Source organism: Eschrichtius robustus, chromosome 13 (genome assembly GCF_028021215.1).
Source record: "Eschrichtius robustus isolate mEscRob2 chromosome 13, mEscRob2.pri, whole genome shotgun sequence".
Lineage (NCBI taxonomy): Eukaryota > Metazoa > Chordata > Mammalia > Artiodactyla > Eschrichtiidae > Eschrichtius > Eschrichtius robustus.
The window spans coordinates 3,179,279-3,197,464 of record NC_090836.1 but is presented as its reverse complement, the minus strand read 5'-3'; the positions used below and the strand labels follow the sequence as shown (position 1 = coordinate 3,197,464).

The window sequence follows — 18,186 nt, the reverse complement described above, 5'->3', positions numbered from 1 at the left end:
ATATTCTTTGGCCTCCACTGACAAGCCTAAACCTTGCCATATTGATGACAGTAGTCTTGGGTTTCCATCACCACCTCCTACCACACAAGTCTGTGGAGTATGATAAGGAAGGAAGACAAGGATGGGGTCCCCTTTCCAACACTTTTCATCATATACCTGGGGGGACACAGTCTCTCAGGTCCCTGTGCACATAGGTGGGCAAAGGCAGAGTTGGTTCCACCAGCCAGAGAGCCTGGAACCTTGGGGCTGGTGGGCTGTGGTGGTCTGGCCTCGGCACTGGAATCCAAGCTCCCAGAATGTCCAAGCTGGAGGGTCCCTGGAAATGAGTAAGCTCCTGTGAGGGGGCAGGTGAAGACACTGACTCAGGAGGACACGAGCTACCCGAAGCCACAGAGCTGGTTAGAACATTGTGTGTGTGTGTGAGTGTGTGTATGTGTGTGTGAGTGTGCATGCACGTGCACGTGCACATGCTGGAGATGGCAGTGGGGGCCTCCTATCTCCCAGACCCTATGGATGAGTTCAGGTGAGAAGGCCTTGGAGCCTTCGTCCATGTCCAGAGGGGTGGCCCACGAAAAAGGTTATTTTAAAAATGTGTTTTGTTTTAACGTACGTAGTGTCTTTGGGACCAGGTGTCCCCAAGAAGTGTCAACAGGAGAGTGGGGGATGAGACACAAAAGAGAAGGAAGCCAATGCAGGTCCATTAATGATCAGGTCACTGCTTTGGGCAACTGGGGTTCAATCCCATGGGGCACTTCTGGGAGGTGGTGTGAAATGTGTCTCAGAGCTGTCCTGCCCACGAGACAAGGAAGCTGGGGTATTTGTCTACCAGCCTCCACTATCATTGGTTGAGCGCTGCTATTGAGGGGCATCAACTCCTTAGAACCTCTTGCCAAGCATCCTCCAGCAGCATAAAAAGAGCAAAGGGCTATTTTTAAAGGTGTTTGGTCTCTAAAGAGTCTTGAAAACCTTTTAGGATTAAGAAGCCTTGGGCATCAGTACCAAGGACAGTGCAGAGAAGAGATGGGTGAGACGGAATGCTGTCCCCAGGAGGCAAGCTGTGCTGGGAGTGGGAAAGGGCTATTTCCATGGGCCCTGCGGGAAGAATGGTCATGTCCTATCACAAGAGGAGCTGAAGTTAGATCTTAAAAAGAACTTCCTGGTGATACTAGTGAAAAAACCACATACTTAGAGCTCATCCAGCTATACAGCTTGATTGATGGCCACAGAAAAAATGACGAAGCAAAGAATCATGCAGTGGCAAGGAGTTTGAGGCTCCCTGTTGCTAGGGCTGGCCAATGAGCTCTTCTTTATCTATGTTTGGGGTGGGGTGCAGGGGAGTGCTGGGGGGACAGATGAAGTTGAATGAAGAGAGGATTCTTCACTCCACCCTTGGTTATTCTAGCACCAGGAGGCTCCAAAGTTTGGGTGGAAGCAAGAGCTTGAAGAGGTCCCTTCTCTGGCACGATTTGGGGCATCTTACATGGGACAAAGCTGTGGAAGAAATAAGTCCTAAGGTTGACTGGCCCTCCAACCAGAGCCAACCCACCTCCCTGGACCCCTGCTCCTCATATGTGAAAAAGGGAGATGGGAAGGATGAACTAGATAACCTTAGGGATTCTGTCCACTGCCAAGGCCATGCCAGTGGCCTTGGGTTCTCTTCAATTCATCCTTCAACAAGTGTTTATTGAGCCTTCCTTGTTTGCTTAGCATTAACTGGGGAGGAGGGATTCGCATAGAATACAAGTGCCAGGCTCTGGGGGGGTGGGCAGGGAAGGGAGATGGGGGAAATAAGAGTTAATGTTTATGGAGCACTTAGTCTGTCTGTGCCGGGCACTGTGCTAAACACCTCACATACGCTGACTCCCTTACGCCTTGCATGACCCCGTAGGGCAGGTACTAGTGCCTCCTCTGTACTGATGAGGAAACCAGGGGTCAGGGAAAAAGCCACTTGACCAAAGCCACACAGTAGTGGGGCTGCACTGGAGCCCACACCGTGAGCCGAGATGCTTCTCCTCTGTGAAGTAGGCGGTGACTCTCTGGTGTTCTAGCAGGTGGAGCCTGAAAGCTGGAAACACCGGGAAGGCTTCACGCAGGAGATGGCTCAGCACTGGGCCTTGGGGACGGGCAGAATTCAGAGGCTGGCCGGGGAGGGGAGCAACCTGAGTGTAGCAGCCCCCGGGCAGCCAGAGTGTCGTCTTAGAGGAGGCGGGTGGGCAGCAGCTATGGCCAGCCTGCTGGTGGCTCCACGGGAAGAGAGCAGGGGCTGGGGAAGAACAGACACTTCATAACCCCAGCCAGGACTCTATGCATCACTCCTGCCCCCAGCCTCCTTTGGGCAGTCTGAAGGCGGATCTGGTTCAGCGAGGATCACCTTCCTCCCAGCTACTTAAGCCACCGGCCAGAAAGCCAGACCACCGATAATTACGGTAGTTAACACACATAGAGCACGGACCATGAGCCAGGCACGGCTTTAAGAACTTTAACTAGCTTAAGCCTTCCAGCATCCTTATGAGGCAGGTACTAGTATTATTCCTGCTTTATAGATGGGGAAACAGAGGAAAAGTGAGCTTCCGTAACCTGCTCAGGGCCCCAGAGCCAACAAGAGGCAGGGCCCAGCCTGGAACCCAGGTAGTCTACCCTTAAGCACCTGCTCTACCGCTTCTAAGCAGGTTCCTGAGCTGTGGCCAGTGCCAGCCACTCCCTCCCTCTGCCCCCGGGGACCCTCCACAAGTTCAGGCTCTCCTCCAGGGCTGGGGCCCTTCCCTAATGGGGACCTCAGGAGGCCCCCACCAGCCCCTCCGCTGGTGAGGCCCATCGCTGCCAGAGGGCCCCAGCCCCCCTCCCCCGCACTCACATGCACCCCGCCCCTCCCCCCAACCGAGCACCGTTGCCTTTCGTTCACAGTGACGGCTCCTGCGCCCAGGCCGGTGCGGGCACGGAGGACTCCGTGGCGGCGGCGGCGGCCGGCAGACCCAGTGCCCACGCCCCGAAGGCTCAAGCCCAGGAGCTGCAGGAGGAGGAGGAGCGGCCGGGGGCGGGGGGCGCCTCCCCGCGGGCCGGCCTCCACTGCGCGGCCTCCCCCAGCAGGCAGCAGCCTGCCCTGGCAACGGCGCTCTGCTCCCGCGCCCCTGCCGCCTCCGATTACGAACTCTCCCTTGACCTAAAGAATAAACAGGTACCCAGGGCCTCCGAGGGGGGTGGGAAGGGTGGTGAAGGGCCCTGTCTCGGGCGCTGTCCAGGGTACCAGGGATGCCCCTGTCTAGGCCGCCTCTGCTGCAGGCAGACCTCTTTGCCGCTAGTTCTCCCAAACTGAACCAAGTGACTGCCCTTCCCTGCAGCCCAGTTCCAGCCTTCACGTGGCAGGGGTCACCCTTGTAACGCCAGGCCCACAGGCAGCGTGTTCAGGGCTCTGCCCCTCTTACCACTGCAGGGAGACCAGCTGCTGACACACTTCCCACCCCCAGAAGAGATGGCCCGGCTTACCTGCCCACCCAAGGGGCCAGCCCCAAGCTCAGGCACACACAGGCTCAAACGAGGTTTGAAGACAGTGGTCTCCTCCAGGTAGACTGAGGAGTCCCAAGATTAGCCCAGATTGGGGGAGTCCAAAGACCCCCTTATTGGAGAACAAATTTCACTGAGGAGTTCTGAGCCTCCATCTTCCATTCTGTGAAGCAGGAGGAGAAAGTAGTCAGTCACTGGGTCCCAGCTGAACCCTCCAAAATGATAACGGCATGGTTTGTTTGGGTGGAAAATTAAGAGACCTGAAGGAAGATCTGTGTGTGTGTGTGTGTGTGTGTGTGTGTGTATGTGCGAACGCATTTAGAGAAAGAACATATGACTTAATATCGCTAAGAAAGAGCATTGAGCTTGGAGCACAGATGTGGGATCCGATCCTTGTTCTAGCTCCTCTGTGACTTGGGAAAATGCCAGTTAAGCACTCTGGGCCTTGGTTTCCTCATCAGCAAAACTGGGAATTAGACCTTGAACCATCTCTGAGGTCCCTTCTAGCTCCAAAATGTGTAGGTTCTAGAGAACCATTCTTTAACCCAACGGACTGTGAGGTTTCGAAGCGAAGCTAATAGAAAAGTCACTAATACTGAGTCAAGCCCAACCAAAGTCTTTTCTTCCTTTCAGCATAGATGTCGAGCTATTATCCAAGGTCAGGGGCTGCAGGTGGTGCACCAGGCTTCAGTAAAGTATTTGACAAAATCTCCCGTGGTAGCTATGTGGACAGGATAGGAAGTGGGTTAGTTGACAATAAAGTCGGGTGGGCTGTTCTCAAACGGAATTGTCAAAAAACACTGATTTTTCTATGGGTGCCAATGCCAGGGTCATTGAGTGGGGCACTGTCCTTGGTCCTGCCCAGTTCAACCATTTCGAAAAAGGACTGATGCAAAGCTGAAAGGGAAAAGCTAATACCTTGATGACAGAATCCCAGATTTGAAAAAAAGAAAAAAAAACTCATTAGGAAATATTGTTTAAGTGGAAAAAGTCAAATGAAAGAGGGAAAAATCTAAAGTTCTGTTCTCAGCTTTGAAAATCCCACAGCACTACTATAATACGAGCAGGCTTGGTCGTGGGTGAGAGGCCTTAGGGATTCAGTTGACTATAAGCTCAAGATGCATCAATAGCCAATGAAGCAGCTGCCAACGATATGGGTCCAGCAGCCTTCAGAGATGGGTAGATAAAACCCCCAGTGTAAGGGGGCGGCTGCCTGGAGCCCCACTAGTTACTGGTCAGGCTGTCTGGTTCTAGGGGTTTCATTTAAGAGGGAAACAGAGAATCCTGAGGTTCTAAGGTTCTTCTAAGAAAGAAAACAACTGGCTGGGGTCATACAGGGAAACTGTAGACATGAAAACCAGTTTTAAACATGGAAGAGCTGAATGTGTATTGGCTGGATTAGATTATTTTCTATCATTCCAGGTAAAAATAGTGGTACTAATGCATGAAACTTGTAGGAGAGGAAGGGGTTTGTTTTTAGCTCAGTTAACAGTTAGAGCTGTTAAAAATGTAGACTGTCGCGCTTCTGAGGTAGAGAAAGCCCATGCAGGGGCTGGGAGGCAGTCCATCTGGAACCGCGTGCTGTGATGTGGGCGGTCAGCTGGCACAGATGAGAACGTCCTCTCAGTTCCACTTGGCTCTGCCCCTTGAGGACAGAGACCCTGTCCTATTCATCCCATGCCCTGGCGTCCAGCAGAGTGCCTCGGGCAGAGTAAGAGCTTATCGAGTGAATATTTTTTGAGTAACTGCGATGCGTAAAGCAATGAGGGAGTAGGGTACCAAAAAGAAAAAAAAACATGGTCCCTACCTGCTCCCCAAAGAGATTACAGTTCAATTTAAGGAGTATCCTGTTAGTAACACCAAAGGAAACTGGTGCTTCTGCTTGGGCAGGGAATTAGTTTAATTCTAACTGATTAGTGGGGTAGGGAGGGTTGTGCAGGGTTCTGACGGGCACTGTGGACCTTTTTCATGGTGGGTATAACTCTAGTAGATGGGTTTGCACGTCAGCCAGCAGCAGTGGGGCAGGAGAGATGAGGGCTGGTAGGGGTGTGGTGGAGCCCTCACCCCCTGGGGAACAGCCCGCCTCCCCTGACCCGTGTAGCTCTCCAGGCCAAGACAGGCTAGGGGTGGGAAGAGGAGGGGAGAAAGGGACTGAGGGGAGCAGAGTGGCTAAAAACACAGCACACGTTTACAAAAGATGGAGCTCCACAGCTCTCTCTTCTGCAGATGAACTGTGTGACCTTAGGCAAGTTGCTTAACTTCTCTGGGCCTCAGTTGCCTCATACAGCCCTTTGCCTCTACCGCTAACGTTCCTACTCCCCTCCTACTCCTGCACTGGCCTCATTCACTCCTTCTCTTGCTTTAGGACTTGCTCTCCTGCACCTTCCTCCTCGCGGGCAGCTCTCCCCGCCCTCCCAAGGCTGTGTTGGATGCCCCTTCTCAGTGGTCCCACAGCACCCAGGCGTTCCCTGACATAGCCCTTCAGCCCAGGATCACCATTCCTGTTTACTTGACGTCTCCTCTAAGGCAGGGCAAAGACATCCATCATGACACCCCCTGGTGCCCGACACAGCGCCTGACATGAGAAGATGCTCAAAGGATGAAGAGGGGAAAGTAACAGTTCAGTGACCTGAAGGGGATGGGGATGGGCATGAAGCCTGGGCCAGGCCCTGACTCTATCTCAGCTTTCTTCGAGATCCAGGATTTAGTATTCTGCTCCTGTGGTCCTCACGAGTCACCCACATCCTGTGGTCCTTGGGCTGGAAGGGATCTGGGACAATCACTGTCTCCCCAGTTCACCAACCTGCCAGGCCCGCTCCATCAGCCAGTCCAAAATCCCAGGTGTTTTCCGTGGCTCCTCTCTCCGCCCCGCGTCTGATCCAGCCCCCCACCCCCCATGCTACTCTTAACTACTTCCCAAGTCCCCCCCTCCCCTGCCATCCCCCCCGCCCCTGACCTAGGCCTGTGTGCCCCTGGGGAAGCCTCCTATGGACCCTCTGCTTGGACCTGGTCCCCACACCGCAGCTGCATTCTCCTTGTGAGCAGCACGTCGGTCACGGTACCCCATATGGGGGCGCCCACGGCCCCTCGTTTTCTAGGGGACAAGGACTTCAGGCTCTTCCGCCCCCAGATCCAACCCCACATCCTGCCTTGCTCCCACTCGGGGCTCCAGCTGTGCCTCTTTGCTATCCTTTGCGCCCTCGTGTACTTCGCTTCCTCTGCTGGGGACACGCCCCACCCGTCCCCCGGTCACACTCACCTGGGTGGTCTCTGCTCGCACTTCAGTCTCGGCTCAGAGTCCCGAGCCGGGGTGTGTGCTGTTCCTGAGTGCCCACGGCGGACTCTGCCGTCTGGCCGCATCCCCCTCGTGAGGGCAGGGGCTCTGTCGTGCCCAGGCTGTCGCAGAGTGAGCAGATGGTGCTCTGAACGCCGCTGGGGTGCCGCTCCCTCCGCTGTCGGGGCGAGGAGCGAGCACTCCCTGGGGGTGAGCATTGGGCGCTGCCGGCCGTGCCCACCGTCGTTCCTGCACCCGGCACAGCCTGGCGCCTGGGCACTGCTGGGTACTGGAGGAACACAGGAATGAGCAAACCAGTGAATGAATGAGGCCCCCAGGCCTCCCTGTTCTCCCAGTCCCCGTGCACCGACGGGCCCTCCCCGAGGCCCCACAGGGAGGAGACTGCCTTCTTCGCTTGCTCTGCCCCCAACTCTCCCACTGCACCTCAGGGTGATCCTTGGGGCCGCACCCTAGAGGTAGGGCGCATGCGGATCCCTTGCGGGGAGGTTCCTTTAGGAAGTGGCCATGTCAGAGATACAGAGGGCGCGGACGTGATTTCCAAATTCAGGTTCTCTAGGGAGTTTGTGTCCTGTTCTCTGCTCCTGTGGGTGAGCGCCCACTGGAGCCCATCTGGGATGTCCAACCTGCATAGGTCTCTGTGTTGTCCAAGCCCGGCGGCCGTGGGGCTGTGGTCACAGCATCCAGGCCCTGCTCCTGAGTCAGGGTCCTGGGTGGCAGCGCTCTCTGTCTGGAGAGCAGATCTCCTGGACCCCAAGCCTCAGGGTCCAGCCTCACCACGGGGTGCCTCTCAAGGGGAGAAGTGGTGGCCATGTTTCCAGGTCACTGTCCCTCTCTGGGCCTCAGTTTGCTCACTGTGTCTGAGGCTCTGTCCTGCTCTGAAGGTGAGAGCGCTACCGCGGGCGTGAGGGCCCCAGTGGACCAGCCTGCCGAGGGTGGCGGTGAAGGCAAGATGTGCCAGGGTGTCGCTCTGCTCCATGGTCTCGGTTCGGGGAACGGCAGTGCACAGCTGCTGTGCTGGGCCCCATGCGAGGCCTGGGGGCACTGCGATGCGGGAGACACAGTCCTGGGTCTCAGGGAGCTCCGGTGCCAGTGGCGGGCGCTGACACAGAACGGTACAGGCGACACTAACAGCACTGCATCTCGGGACAGTGCTTGAGTGTGCCGAGCACTTTCTGTGCGTCATCTCCCCCCATCTGCACAATGTCCCTGCAGGCTAGAGACTGTCACTCTCCCCATCTTAGGAATGAGAACACTGAGGCTTAGTGATGTTAAGTGACTTGCCCAAGGACACATTCCTAGGTGTGCACCCCGGTGCAACCAAAACAGACCCCACAGACCACGATTTTAACCCAGAGCCCTCCCCATCTGCTGCCCCCGCGGTGAAGGGGTAGGTTCTGCGGAAGTGGCGTGCAGGGCACTGCGGGATCCTGGCACAGGGCAAGTAGCCCGACCAGGGTTCAGAGCAGGCTTCCTGGAGCAGCCCCACCCGAGGGAGCATCTGGCTCAGGGAGCAGCTGAGCCGTGGTTCTCCCCCAGCGCCCCTACCTGGCTGCATCGGGAGAGGGTCCCAGGGCAGCCCTGCTCCCCAGCAGGCCTCTGTGCCCCTTGCCATGCTGAACACTTTCTGTGTTTTGGACGGTGGGCAGGGAGGTGGGCACACAGAGAAGAACAACCCTGCTCAGTGCAGGCCCGTCCTGCGGGCCCCCCCGCGCTCCTCCGAAGCTCCTCTCCCCTCCCGACCCTGCCCCGGAGCCTCAGGTGAGGTGGGAGTTTCCCCTCGCCAAGGTCTGCAGACTCACACCACGGACTGCTTGAATCTTCTCCACCGAGAAATCCTGGCGCACGTGGGACCCGCCCCCGCCCCCGCCCCCGCCCCCGCCCCCTGGCCCGGGCCTGGTGCCCCAGCGTCCCTTAGAGGCCCTGTCGGGCTCAGCCCGGCAGCAGCTTGGAAGAGCGAGCGTGCTCTGACGAACACGGAAGGCTCGTTAGCGAGACAGCCCCCAGCCCCGCCCCCTGCCTCCCCGCAGGAGCCGAGGGATGGCGCTCCTGGGGGGAGGGAGGCCACAGTTACCCAGGACTCACGGGGCTTCGAGAGAAGTGGGCGGAGCTGCTCCTTGGCCGGTGGGCCCAGGGACCCCTCCCCCCCACGAGCTGGTCCCTCGGCTCTCTGGCCTGGCCCTGGTAAGAACAGGGTCAGGGAGGTGAGCGGGGCCTGGCTGGGGCGGATGGAGCTGACCCGGGGAACCACCGATTCCCCAAGGCCTGTGATAATGGGGGGAGGGGAATGCACATGGGGGGGCGGGGCCGGTGGTACAGCCTTTGGCTCCAAGCCCAGATCCAGAAGACAGCCTGGACTGCATTTCCCCTGGCGCAGAGGCGAGAGTTCAGTTTAGTTCACGGCCGCAAACATTGATTAAGCCCCAAACACGGGTCTGGCTCAGCGCTGGGCACGGGGGATGCAGAGGCGGATTACGCTGTCCCGCCTGTGACGCACCGTCTGGGGTGCTGAGGCGGCACCGAGCGGGCTGCGCAGGATGCGAAGGAAGCGGTGGGGGACACTGTGGGCAGCAGGCAAGAGGCCAGGATGAGTGGGAGCCGGCTGTGTTAGATGATGGGAACAAACGGTGACGATCCCTCAACTGAATTCAGAGACCGTCGTGAGCAGTGGCTTCGGGCCAGGCTCTGGGCTGAGGCCGTCCGTGCACCAGACGATGAGAAGGCCACATCCGGCGCCTCCAATAACTTACGCTTAGTGGAGTCTTGGGGAGGGGAGGGGGGAGGGAAGCCTAAGTTAGATGAATACCACCAAGATTAGTAGGGGAAACTGAGTGTCAAAGAGAAGCACGAAACAACCTTCTCGGGGATGGGGCGTGGTTCAGGGCAGGGACACCCCGTTCCGGTTGGGGGAACTGGGAGGCTTCGTGGAGGAGGCACATTTGAAGAAAGGGGAAACGTTTTGCCTGGAAGAGAGGGCATGAGAGTGGGAGGTGAGGCTGAGCAAGAGACCAGAACAGGAAAGCCTAGTTGGGGGAGGGGGGGAGCAGGAGGCGGGGCTGGCGAGTGAGCGCGGACTCCGCGTAGTAGGAGGGGCTCGGGGGGGGGGGGGGTAGGCGGGGCCGGGCTGCTCAGCGCCAGACCCCCAGGAGATGGTGTTTACACTTATTTAGGGCAATGGTCTCAAGCGGTGGAAGTCCTGTGTTTACACCCGCTCTCTGAGGATACTGCTCAGGGGCTGGTGCTGGAGCAGGAAGCAGGGAAGCAGTTGGGGGGGTGTCAGAGTGGTCCAAATGGGGGGTCCAGGAGAGCCCCACGTGGTGACAGTCCGGTGGAAAGTTCAGGATGATTGCAAAAGGCATGGGGGGGGGGACGCTATAGGACTTTCAGCCTGACAAATGCGGAGGATAAGGCAAAGGCCGACCCTGGGACAAAAGCGAGGTCCCCAGACTGGATGACCTTGTAGCCGGGGTGCTGTTAGGTGAATAAGGACGTCATCCAGAGCTGGTTTGGGTGAGCCGGGGGAGACGATGGGGTCTTGGAAATGTAGGTCTAGGATGGAGTCTAGGAATGGAGAGCTGAGAGTCACAGAATCATCACTGTCAACATCAAACTGCTACCACTTATTGAGCACCTACTGTGTGCCAGGTGCTACGGGAAACAATTTAATTCTCACAACAAGCTACAGAGTCAGCAGGATTAGCTTCATTTAACAGATAAGAAAACTGAGATTCAGAGACGTTAAGAAACTTGCCCAGGGTCCACGAGCAGGGAAGAGGCAGATCTGTGACTGGGTATTTCCCCTATGGGCTTGCTCACCCACCTATCAGAGTGAAGTTACAACGGAAGACGAGGTTCTCAGACAAGAGGTGAGAAGATATTAGCCCGCGGGACACCTTTAGAGTTGCCACGAAGGCTCTGCATGAGATAGTTCTCATTTCATCAGCTGTTAGCTATCAGCTACCAGGGGGCTGCTCTAAAGACTTCCAACATAGAAGTCAAGGAAGACGTCCAGAAATGCACAGGAAAATCATTAAAATGTGTCTGGAGAATGGAAGAGAGCACACATATGACTCGTAACTAGCACAGTTAGGGACCTTGTGGTCAGAACATAGGGTCAAGGAGCTGTATGGAGACAGGAAAACCAAGATAGACTGGGTCATGAGAGCGGAGGACAAAGTTTCAAGGTGATAAAGTATCAAAGCTGCAGAAAGGATGGGGAGGAAGGTTGAGGATAGGATCTAGTGACTGAAGGTCATCAGTACCTTTCTGAGAGTCGTTTCAGAAGTCTGGTGGGAGCAGGAGGCAGCTGCAAGGAGTCAGGGCATACGGGGCTGGCCAGTGGTTCGGCATTTGCTCACGGACGGAGGCAGAGCGGGCAGACTAGTCCTCCTATAGGTTTGGTGGAAAAATACAAAGAGATTGGGCTAGTGCCCCAGAGCAGGGGAGTCAAGCAAGGTCATGTTTCAGCCTGGGACATTAAGGAGGGTCTGTAGGCTGGTGGAAAGGAGTCAATACCAGGGTAGAGGCTGGAAATGCAAGTAGGAGAGACTAGGGGATGAAGTAAACTTACAAAGGAGGCCAGAGAGGGTGAAATCATCAGCCCGGGAGAGAAAAGTTACGGTCAGATTAGGAAGGTTTTAATTTATTCAATAAATATTCATTGAAGATCTACTATGTAGTCTAAGCATTGGGGATAGAGCAGCGAGCATGGCAGGCAAAGTCTGCCTTCATAGGGCTTACAGTCTAGTGGAGGACTTGATGGAACAGATTCAAGAATTTAAAATCTGGTTTTCTTCTCTCCTTGGGTGAAGCAGGGACACTGGCTGGTAGAAGAAGTCTCCTCAGTTATCTCAGCCAGCCTCTGCCTCCAGGTGGGACGACACCATGCCAGGGGGTGGACCTTTCACCATTTTGGAAACACGTCAGGCAGTGGGATTTCACACCTTCCCTCTATTGCCAGTAGCGTCTCATAATCTGAAGAGAAGCTCTTGGGCCAGGGGTTTCCCTAGACCTACGAGCAGGCCAGGGAGGAAGGAGATGTGAATCCCTGTCTGGGGTCAGTTGCTCATGGTGCTTGGGGAGGGGTAAATGGGAGGTGGAACTTGCGAGAAAGAGGCAGGTGAGCGGTCAGTTCCCCTCCCTCTCTACTCTTCCCTTGGAGGACTTTCCTGCCTAAGCCAAGGCCGATTCTGGGCCTCAGGAGCTACAATGCTCTTTTCCTTCTGGTGTGATTTCTGCAGAAGCAGGAGGAGAATGCATCAGAGGCAGATACCTGTGTTTCTCTGGGGCTCCTGGGCGCATGAGGTCATACCTAGATAAAGGCCCACAGGCAACTGTCCAATTGGTATGGTAGGCAGCATTCTAAGAGGGCCCCAGAGATTCCTGCTCCCGGTGGACACACCTATATAATCCCCTCCCCCGGAGTGTGGGTGGGACTAGTGAATATGATGGGTGTCACTACTATAATTAAGTTACCAATCAGTTGACATTGAGTTAGTCAAAAGGGAGGTCATCCCGGGTGGCCTGAATGAATCAGGTGAACCCTTTAAAGGCAGTGAGGCTTCAGACGGAGGCTCTCTTGTTGGCCTTGAAGGAGCAAACGACCACGTTGTGAAGGGGACCAGGTGGCAGAGAACAGCAGGCAGCTTCTGGTAATTGAGGCCTCAGTCTTAAATCTCCAGGATCTGAAACCTGCCAACAGGAGTGAGCTTGAAAGAGGACCCCGACCCGTAGATGAAACTGCAGTCCCAGCTGATACCTTGATGTCAGCCTGGTGAGATCCCGAGCAGAGAACCCAGCTGAGCTGTGCCCAGACTGCTGGCCTCCAGAGCTGTGAGGAAATAAACGGTGTTGTTTTAAGCGGCTACCTTTGTGGCAATTTGTTCTGCAGCAGGAGATAACTAATACACTTGGCATGCTTTATAAGAGCGCCTTGGATGTCCCTACAACCAGGGTCATGAGTCCCAGGAGAGCTTCCTGCCTTCTGCTTAAGGCCTTGCACCTTGTGAGCTGCAAATGCTTCTGGGAGGAGTCCTATAGGAAGACTTAGTGGCCTTCTAAACCTTAATAGGAATACGTTTTCCAAGTCTCTTCAGAGAGAAGCATTGGATGTGGGGAGAGAGGCAGCATAATGCCACTAGGCTTGGGGATGGGAAAGGGCATTGGACGGTGAGACAGGAAGAGCCCAAGACACACATTGAGGAGGTCCCGTTTACCTGGGCTTGTACCCGGGCGTTGGGATTGTATCTATGAGGTCTCCTGGGCTAGGAGGGTGTCTCTGCTGGTCCAGCTGTGGGGCACCCACAGGGAAGGAACAGAGGGGGCTGCCGGGGTGGTTGGGAAGTAGTCAGTCCAGCTGCAGTCCCTGGGGGAGCGGGAAGCACGGTGAAGTGTTCCTTGTATTGGGGGATGAAATTTGGCCTTTGTATCTGTACCCCTCCCCCCATAATCCTGGGGGAGGATGGAGGACTGATGTTGTTCTTTCCTTGAGTTTTTTTTTTTTTTTAATTTTATTTATTTATTTTTGGCTGTGTTGGGTCTTCGTTTCTGTGCAAGGGCTTTCTCCAGTTGCGGCAAGCGGGGGCCACTCTTCATCGCGGTGCGCGGGCCTCTCACTGTCGCGGCCTCTCTTGTCGCGGAGCACAGGCTCCAGACGCGCAGGCTCAGTAGTTGTGGCTCACGGGCCCAGTTGCTCCGCGGCATGTGGGATCTTCCCAGACCAGGGCTCGAACCCGTGTCCCCTGCATTAGCAGGCAGATTCTCAACCACTGCGCCACCAGGGAAGCCCTTGCCTTGAGTTAGTAATTTCAGCCACCTGTCCCGATTCTTAGTTCAGGAAGGCTACTCTGTGTAAGTGGAGTGTACGGCTGGGAATAGGACATAGTTTCAGGGCCCAGGAATACCTTCTCACTTCCCAAGCTTCCCTAAGGACTGATGGAACCCACCACAGTGCTACCATTTTGTCCGTCCCCTTCACACAGGCTTTGTCTGTTATTTAAGTGCAAAAATCTCTAGGAAGGAGCACTGCTAACTGTTACTGGTCATTCACACCTCAGGGGGAATGTCTTTCTAGTCCTTTCCTGAGAGGTTTTTGGTAAGAGAGAAAAAGTGAGAGCTTAGCAACCCAAGGAGGAGAAAAGACCACAGATGGGGGACAGAGCTGAGAGGAGGGGAGGAAGGGCCTTGAAGACAGACTGGCCAGTGCCAGAAGTTTTCCTGGGTTCACATCTGCCCAGATGAGGCAGTGCCGTCCCCACCCCGGCCCCCGCCAGCCAGCCCCACCAAGCCCTGCCCTGGCTGTAACAGCTCCCGTTGTTGGAAACAGAGGTGACTGGAATTGCAGAGCAGGGTAGCCTGGAGGGACTGCGCCTGTTGAAACATCCATCCATCATCCGTCTGTCTTTTTATGAAATTCACGTTTATTGAGCTCTATCCTGTGCCAGCCCTTGGGCTGGGTGCTGCGAACACAGAGATGATCCAACCCCAATCCCAACCCTTATGAGGCTCCCAGGAACAGGAAACTACCCCAATGCATGGCATGTAATGCTGAGAAAGAAAGCAGGTGAACAGGAATAGCGGCAATGTTTTTTAGCCTATTTAATTTTCAATTTTCTATTATTTAAAAATATACACAAAAGTAGAAAGAATAGTGTAATGAACTCCCATTTAACCATCACCCAGCTCCAACAAGTTTTATTAATATTGTGTCATCTAACCCTTCCACTTTTTTTGATGGAGTATTTTAATACAAATTCAAGATGTCATGCATTTCAGCCATAAACACTACCGTATGCATCTCTGATATGAACATTTGGAAATAACCACCTCCTGCCATCCGCAACTCCTCCGTCCCCTGCCCCTGGCATCACCAATCCCGGAATCCAGTCCTACATCCCACACCTCTAGGAGCCTTGGCATCTCAGGCCATGGCCTGCTAGGGTTTTCAGACATGTGCCCCTCAGTCCCCCGAAGCTGTGCCTTCCTGCGCCCCCGCCAAAGTTTAGCCAGCTCACGCCCTGCCCCAGTCGACAGCCGCCGCCACCGTCTTTCTCAAGGACTGTCACACCCCTTCCCTAACTGCGCTCCCGCGCCTCTCTGTCTTCGCTGCAGATTGAAATGCTAGAACACAAGTACGGGGGCCACCTGGTGTCCCGGCGCGCCGCTTGCACCATCCAAACCGCCTTCCGCCAGTACCAGCTCAGCAAGAACTTCGAGAAGATCCGCAACTCGCTCCTGGAGAGCCGCCTGCCGCGGCGCATCTCCCTGCGCAAGGCGCGCGCGCCCGCCGCCGAGAGCCTGGCGGCCGAGAGGGCGCTCCTGGAGGGCTGCGGCCTCTCGGGGCTGCCGCTGGCGCGCTCGCCCTCCCTGCCGCCCACCATCGCGGGCACGCTCACCGAACTGGAGGACTCCTTCACCGAGCAGGTGCAGTCCCTGGCCAAGTCCATCGACGACGCCCTCAGCACCTGGAGCCTCAAGACCGTGTGCTCCCTGCAGGAGAGCGGCGCTTACCAGGTCCACAGGGCCCTGCGCGCGGGCACGGGGCCGCCGGTCCTGGAGACCGAGGCGCGGGAGCCCGAGGGCGCCCACCCGGGGGACTGGGCCGAGCCCGCCGAGCCCGCCGGCCCGCCCCAGGGCCACGGCAGCACCCTCATGATGGCCTTCCGGGACGTCACCGTGCAGATCGCCAGCCGGAACATCTCCGTGTCCTCCTCCACGGCTCTGTCCGTGGCCAACTGCCTGGGCACGCCGACGGCCTCAGCCCCCGCAGAGTCCGCGGCGGGCGAGGCCGAGCAGGACGAGGCCGGCGGGCAGGAGGCCCCGGAGGCCCCCAGAGCCGGCCAGGGGGACGTGCCCGCCGAGGAGGCGAGCGCAGACGCGGGGGCCGACGACGGGGCCCTGCGCGCCAGCCCCCCTGGGGCCGCGGTACCGGCGGCGGCGGAGGAGGAGGAAGACGAAGAGGAGGAGGCCGAGGAGGCGGTGAAGGGGACGGAGGCCGAGGCCGGCGACAACTCGGAGCAGCTGAGCAGCAGCAGTACGTCCACCAAATCGGCCGCGTCGGCCTCGGCCTCCAAGGAGGCCCTGCAGGCCATGATCCTGAGCCTGCCGCGCTACCACTGCGAGAACCCGGCCAGCTGCAGGTCTCCCACGCTCTCCACCGACACCCTGCGCAAGCGGCTCTACCGCATCGGCCTCAACCTCTTCAACATGTAAGTTCCAGGAGGTGCGGGGCAGGGGCTGCGCCTATGGGTGGGCAGCGGGCCCGGGAATGGCCCGAGTCGTCCCACGGTCCTCCCAGGTGGCCTCTGGGCCACGCCTGATCCTTGAGCTAGTAGGGGAATACTCATTTTCTTTTTAATGGATGTGAGTTTATGTTAAAGATTAGGGTTAAAACACCTGAAACCTATGCTTTAACCACCAGTACTGCTAGATGAAGCTAGGCTTTGAAAAGTGAGAAGATTTCAGAGAAAATGCAGTATTAAGTAAATAATAGTACGAGTAGTACAAGGCTTGAGCGGAAAGCATTCGGGTAGGACATGAAGCTAAGGAAACAGGGAATATCAATCTCATGGGGTTGATGACACGGAGACAAGAGGCAGTGATCAAAGGAGGAAAGGGTGGGGGGAGGAGAGACCTAGCGCGAGGAATGGGGGTGCGGGGGGTGGATAGGAGGGGAGTGTCAAGCAAGCAGAGGTGAAGCAGAAGAGAACAGGGGCGTGGGAGCAGAGAAATGAACGACCACCATAGCTCAGAGCCCCCAGCCAGAACTTCCTTGCAACCAAGAGGTATACAGCTGGTGGCGAGCAGAGGAAACACACATGCCAATCCTGTGGAGATTTCAAGTACATGAGGCGCTCGTCTCCACCCTCCACTCACCCCTTCCTTCAGAGCCCTGAGCCGGGAAGCACGGCATCCCTCCTGCCTAATCAGTGAGGACTGAGCAGAGACCATTCACCTGTGTGTTCATTTACGCATTCAGAAGTTATTTTTGGAGTGCTTGGCACGGAAACCACAAAGATGAGCAAGACACATCCCCTGGTCTCAAGCAGCTTATCTTCTAGGCGGAATAGCTACTGTTCATAGCTCACCTGACATAAAACATTTGCAGACTTCCTAACAATCTCTGGAGGGAGCATCATTACGCCATTCTACAGAACAGGAAACAGGCTCCCACAAGCGAGGTGAGCTGAGCCCTGAGAAACAGCTAGTAAGCGGCAGGGTTGGGTGACGTCAGACCCGTGTGACTCCCAGCGCTGCTTCTTGCACCCCAGGCTGCCACCCTGCGGAGCACAGCCCTACCCTCGCTTCTGCACACACACAGGTACTCGGATCCCACAAGGCAGTGGTTCTCAAATTAGCTATAGTGAAGGACCAGTTTGGGTTTTTACCCAATATGTTGTGGGCTGAAACTTCTGTAAAATACAATTAAAACAAGTTGCTAGAAAAACAGTCACATGCTTGGTTGTCCTGAAAATGTCAACGTGCTATAAAAGGGTCTAAAGGCTTAGCCTCTATTTCTGTACTTATCTTCTCCTGGACCGGTAAGCTCCAGCTCAGGGAGCAGCATGGATTTGCAGACCAAGCTGGGAGCACATGTGCCTTAAGACACAGCACTCACACCCACACCCACACACAGACTCAAGCCTGGGAAAGTCAACCCTGAAGAGCAGGGTCTTTCTTGTGTCTGCCACACACAGGGAAGAGGGGTGTGGTAGGAGATCCCACCTCCATTTCCCAGTCTCCTCTGCCCTCCCGGTTCAAGCGTGGGTCCTGAGTATAGACAGCAGGATACAGGCGGGAGGAAGGGCTTGGGGACTTCAGGGTCAGATCCAGTGGGACTGAGGCAGCAAGACGGAAGGGACACCTCTCCACCTGCTCTGGAATCTACTTGGCCAGACCTCCCCAGTCCCGCACCATCTTCACTCCTGTGCAGGGAGGTTCAGGAGAACGTGGCGAGAGGGGCTTTTTAAGGGGAGCCCCTCTGTAGTGGAAGGAATGCTGACATTTCCTGGGAATTCTGCCCAAGGACCTCCAGGCACTTTTGTGGGTTCCCTAGGCAGGAAGAAAGGGAGGAAAGGCGTCATGGGGAGACTTGCCTCACTCTCTACACCTCCTCCCCTCCCCACCCCAACCCCAGAAACCCGGACAAGGGCATCCAGTTCCTGATCTCTCGAGGCTTCATCCCCGACACCCCCATCGGAGTGGCCCATTTCCTGCTCCAGCGTAAGGGCCTGAGCCGCCAGATGATCGGAGAGTTCCTGGGCAACAGCAAGAAGCAGTTCAACCGCGACGTGCTCGAGTGAGTGCCCTGCCTCGGGCTCCTCCCCGCCCTCCCGGATCTCCTGGGCGGCCTGGGACCTCAGCTGGGGAAGGCCATGGGGAGGACAGGACCTGTA

General features: G+C 56.3%; 1 protein-coding gene across 2 annotated transcripts in view; it reads left to right on the top strand.

Moving 5' to 3' along the window:
- Window positions 1–18,186, top strand: part of IQSEC3 (IQ motif and Sec7 domain ArfGEF 3) — a 98,059-nt gene that overhangs the window by 46,074 nt on the left and 33,799 nt on the right. The window contains exons 3-5 of one of the 2 annotated variants that reach the window (XM_068560762.1): window positions 2,905–3,175; window positions 14,903–15,999; window positions 17,928–18,089. In XM_068560762.1, coding sequence (XP_068416863.1) covers window positions 2,905–3,175; window positions 14,903–15,999; window positions 17,928–18,089 — 1,530 coding nt within the window. Of the gene's footprint in view, window positions 1–2,904; window positions 3,176–14,902; window positions 16,000–17,927; window positions 18,090–18,186 lie in introns of those variants that run through there. The other variant, XM_068560763.1, reaches the window with a different exon arrangement.